The 4,891-nt window shown below is 38.7% G+C and overlaps 1 protein-coding gene and 1 pseudogene across 1 annotated transcript; both read left to right on the top strand.

Annotated features, from left to right (window-relative positions):
• The first annotated feature begins 596 nt into the window (after positions 1 to 596).
• LOC147459239 (uncharacterized) lies at positions 597 to 1,103 on the top strand. Its single transcript, XM_086511565.1, has one exon. It carries the CDS (start codon positions 597 to 599, stop codon positions 1,101 to 1,103), a length of 507 nt encoding a protein of 168 aa, XP_086367691.1.
• An 848-nt stretch (positions 1,104 to 1,951) lies between these two features.
• LOC147459238 (uncharacterized) lies at positions 1,952 to 2,538 on the top strand (annotated as a pseudogene).
• Positions 2,539 to 4,891: the final 2,353 nt, after the last annotated feature.

The raw sequence follows: 4,891 nt of genomic DNA, 5'->3' as shown, positions 1-4,891 counted from the left end.
GCAGCAACAAGACTAAGCAGCATTGCATCTACATTCCATTATCAATTCAAGATACCAACAAGAAATCAACAGTACCCTCTCTCTATTCATGAAACCGACAAACGATATTTGGATATAAGAAGCAGATATTATAATCATAGACGAGTTGTCTATGTTAACACGCACCACTTTTGACCTTATCATAAGACAAATTGTCAATGTAAGAAGCGGCACATTGACAGATCCCTTCAACAACACATGTATTCTCTTGCTCGGTGACCTTGCACAGTTGCCCCCAGTTTGTAAACACGCACGGGACCTTTGTGAAGCATGCCATATCACAAGCTCGGTGCACTGGCTGCATGCAACTTTCTACAAGATGTCATGCTCCGTACGACATGCAACAGACCCTGAAATCCTCCAATTCTTGACCATTATTCGTGAAAGAAGACCAACCACATATGAGATCAATTGTACCTTGGGAGCATGCATTATAGATGAATCACATGTTCATGACTACATCAACGACTCCACTACAATCAGACGTCCAACACTACAACAACCTTGCCTTGAATAAGTTGTACAATCAAATTGACATTACAAAAGTTGACCTGAAGATGAACGCAGGTAGCATAAATGTACTTCAGCAATGGCTCCTAGACCCTAAGTTCAACGAGCTGGACTCAATCGCAATTGGGGCTCGTTGCATGATCACTGAAAACATCGACTTAACAATCGGTGCAGCAAATGGTGCAACATGTACTGTTGACGCCATAACGCATAACAACGAAGGTCAACTTATATGTATCGTTGTTCTCATTCATTGCACCGGTAAGAAGATGACACTTCGTCGAACAAAGCATAAACGAACTGCAATCAATGGCGCATGGTTTCACAAATCCACATTCCCCTTGACACTTGCATACGCCATGACTGGACACAAGGCACAGGGTGCAACAATTTCTACCAAAGTTCTTCTTATCTTCAGAGATGCATTTGCACCGGGGCTTGCATACGTCATGTTATCGCGAATCACAGATCGTCGCAATCTCCGAATTCTCAATCTACCGACTCCTGATATATTTCGCCCTGTTCCACTCCATGTTATACACGGAACTCATTAAAAATGTTTTGGTGGCTAGTAAATCATGTACTCTAATAGTTCATGAAATTTCCATAAACCTTTGTTTTCCAACATCTGTGAAAAAAATAATCTATAAAAATATAACTGACGTCTCAAGAGTTTTTCCATTTTTTTTGGTGGCTAGTAAATCATGTACTCTAATAGTTCATAAAATTTCCATATACCTTTGTTTTCCACAATCTGTGCAAAAAATAATCTATAAACTGTCATTAACTTGCACTGCACTCTTTGTAGCGTTATCTTGCGCTCTACTTTTGTCTTGATTCTTATGAACACTTTCTCAGTGCTTCTGCACAATTCTACTATTGGTTTTTCCAGTATGAACTCTAACCATGTCACCATTGCAGGCAACATAAATAACGAAGAGGATAAAATGAGCAATTCAAAGGTATACTGCTCTATAAACCATATCACATTAACATCCTGCAATGCACACAAAATACTGATCGCATTTGTATAACCTTGCAGAGACTTGTTACCCTTTTCAAGCAAAACATTGCCTCAAAGAAAAAACCCCAAATCGAACCACGTCAGTATCCAACAGAGAGACAAATGCATCTACTTAACCTGGCAGGTTGCCGGCCGGACACTTACGCCAACGGTTTTGCAAACTACGCTGAACTGCGATTGTTAATAGACAGATCCGTAAAGCAGCTCGAACAAAACAAGAGCATGGGTATTAAAAGAGCAACAGGTCAGCTCTACACACATACAATTTTCTCTTATTTTCCCTTCTTCTCATTGCTTTAAACATTAAAAAAACATGCTTTTTTACAAGGAAAACAAATTTGTTTGTCCCTTTTAATACTCCTTTTCTTTCTAGGTCTAATGAAAGAGATCATTTGCAAACTATCTATAGAGATTGACGTGCCCGAGGATATCATGACAGTCGATGATGGTAATCGTCTGCTTCAATTGAAGACACCAATAAAGCCCTACATTCTTGAGATGTTGCACTATGGCTACGATGTCGCACTCGAGGACCTCTTAGATACAACAAACAATGACGCAAGTGAGATCTTCGCAAGCTTCAAGAGACAGTGCAACGACGAGCCACCATCAATTACAGAACAAAAGCTGACGTGGTAACACAACAAGGATGTTTACAAAGCACGCTTCGGAAGTGACTATCCATACGCTTTCATCAACATCGACAACCCACCCACAGGTGACACCACCATGAAAAAAAAAATCAAGAAATACCCCGCTCGATTATATAGTCTAATACTCTCAAGCTTCAGCATGCAATCTTTTATTAATCCTGTTTCTTTCTTTCTTGCTTTTGCTGTGCAGAACAGGACAACAAGCCTCAAGTTCTGCTTCTCAACCACGACAATCAACCAAGCAAAAAACAATGGACATTGAATACACAATCTACTCCATCACATGCCGCCAAAACGGACGAAAGTACATAGGTGTCACAAACAATTTTGAAAGACGAAAGGCAGAGCACATTTGACAACCACCTTCAAAAATGCGATCCGATGTTAATCGCTACCAACCATTCGAAGAAAACTTCATTTTCGACATACTTTTCGTCTCCAAGAATTTACATGTAGCACGTGCATAGAAAACACATTCATCAATACACATAGTAGTACAAGTTCATTTGGATATAATATTCTACGAGCTCATCCCCCTCACTGCAAGAAATACATGTTCTTGAAACAAAAAAGAAAGCTCTAAATTATCCTTGTCGTTGTCGTGCACGTCTCAATGAAATCTGATTTTTTCTGTCTGCTAACACAACATCCTTTTTTCTCTCTTTTTCCTCAATATTCTGCACAAAAAAACAAGTAAATATTCGCAAGATTCCCATCAAGTAGTATTGCCCATATATTGTTAAGAAACTCATATCAATCTCTGTTGTTCCATATTCAAATCAATTTTGGGTCCTCCCATTTAAACTAAAAAAAAAACCAAGCGCCATATTCTCGTCACAAAGAAAAAAACGTACCATTTCTCAATCTACATATGCTTTTCACACAGTGCGAGCATTGGCAAAATAGTCATGCTCCTTCTTTCAGATGTTAAATGTCAATTTCCATATGTGCTACTGTATTCTATAGATGCTAAATAGCAAAGGCCCACCAAGCAAGACTATTTGGGAATATTGGGTGGTGTTTAGTGGCTATATATTTTGGATTATGTTCCATGCATTTTGCTTTGCATCTATCTAGTGGCTAGCGTTGATATACTCTTAATTAGGGATTGTGGGAAACGAGTATGCTGCTAGAAGAATTAACCATTGGGATGTGCCACGTCTAGAAGGTGGATATCGTAGGCTTGAATAGACCTCAAGGTAAGTGGAGATGTGAAAAGGAAACATGGGTTTCCAAATTCTATATAATGAGCCATTCTCGTGAATCATGGATGTAATTGATGTGATTGAATCCCTAAATATGACGTGAACTATCTTGTGCCATAGTTATTCTGTGTTTCTTGATGATGTGACTCAAAACTGTGGAAGTGTTTACTGTAAAAATGAGAGAGAGGAATTGTGTTGTTCTTTTGAATTCAGTAACTCAATATTCAATGGGTATGTATATTCTAATAGCATGAAGTGTAGTTGCAGTATTATTTGTGTGTATGTATCTAGTGCATATGACAAAATACAAACCCATATAGGAAGCTCATCATTATCCCAAACCCTTTCGTATTCATCTTTGCCAAATTCCTCCTCGTTAACTTCATTCAGGATGCTTCAATTCACTTGTAAATTCTTTGGACTCCTTGTGTTCTTGCTCCTCATTTTTGGGTCCATACAATATATGGCTCCTCTTCATCATTGACTATAATGCTTCATGGAATACCCACTTTCCAATGATTTTACCCAGGGTGAACTCCACCCTACTATTGAGTATGCACTCTTCAAGTATTGTCTTCACATTAGTAGCCAATTGAATATCAGATGGACCTCTTGGTTTACCTTGCCTTTTCTCCTTCTCAGCCTCATCCATTGAAACTTTTGGTGGAGTAGAAGGCACGCCTAAACCAAATTGTTTTCCTTCTTTTGATTTTGTTGACCTTGTTGGCCTCTTTAAAGTTCCTAGCAAATCCTCTCCCCTTTTCCACTTTTCTTCCACAATAGCCTCATTGGTTTGAGACATAGATATATATGCATACACTAAAAGGGAATCAATAGGATCATCCCACCCTATGGTCTCTTTTTGATGCAATTTTCCCCCTAGCATAGTTGTGGATGTGCAACTTTTCCCTTCTATACTGCTGCCATGGCATATGACCAGAAAGCTCCATTTTCAAAATAAATTTCAGTAGTCTTACCCTAAAATTTATTTTCAATCTTCATGTCATACGTCAATGCTTTAGCGCACTTGGATGGTATTCTATATTTTTCTTCATGCCACCTTCCCCAAACTTGGTCTTAAGGGGCAAACTTGTCTCTCACAAGTGAATCATGCTATCCTTCTAGAAAACCAAATCTTTATGCTTTGCCTCTTCAAATTTTTCACAACTATTCCTAATGTGATCAAGGTTGTCACACCACATGTAGTTGTGAGGCTTGTTACACTTTTGTGGTCCTCCTTGCTTTGATCCTAGCGTTGAACCTTTGTCCTCAAGCTTGACAACCTTTAAGGTTCAATTCCTAAATTCCTTTCACAAACTCATCCATAAATGACTCCTCAAGCTTCAAACTCTTCTCCTTTTCTCACACAAGAATATCCTCTTCCTTTTCATCCACATCTATCTACACTTACCCCAAGAAATTTATCCAATCTTTTATACCATTTTACCACCATGTTGACC

Source organism: Adiantum capillus-veneris, chromosome 4, assembly GCF_014529385.1.
Source record: "Adiantum capillus-veneris isolate H3 chromosome 4, ASM1452938v2, whole genome shotgun sequence".
Lineage (NCBI taxonomy): Eukaryota > Viridiplantae > Streptophyta > Polypodiopsida > Polypodiales > Pteridaceae > Adiantum > Adiantum capillus-veneris.
The sequence above is the reverse complement of the archived record's forward strand: the minus strand, read 5'-3'. Positions and strand labels throughout refer to the sequence as shown.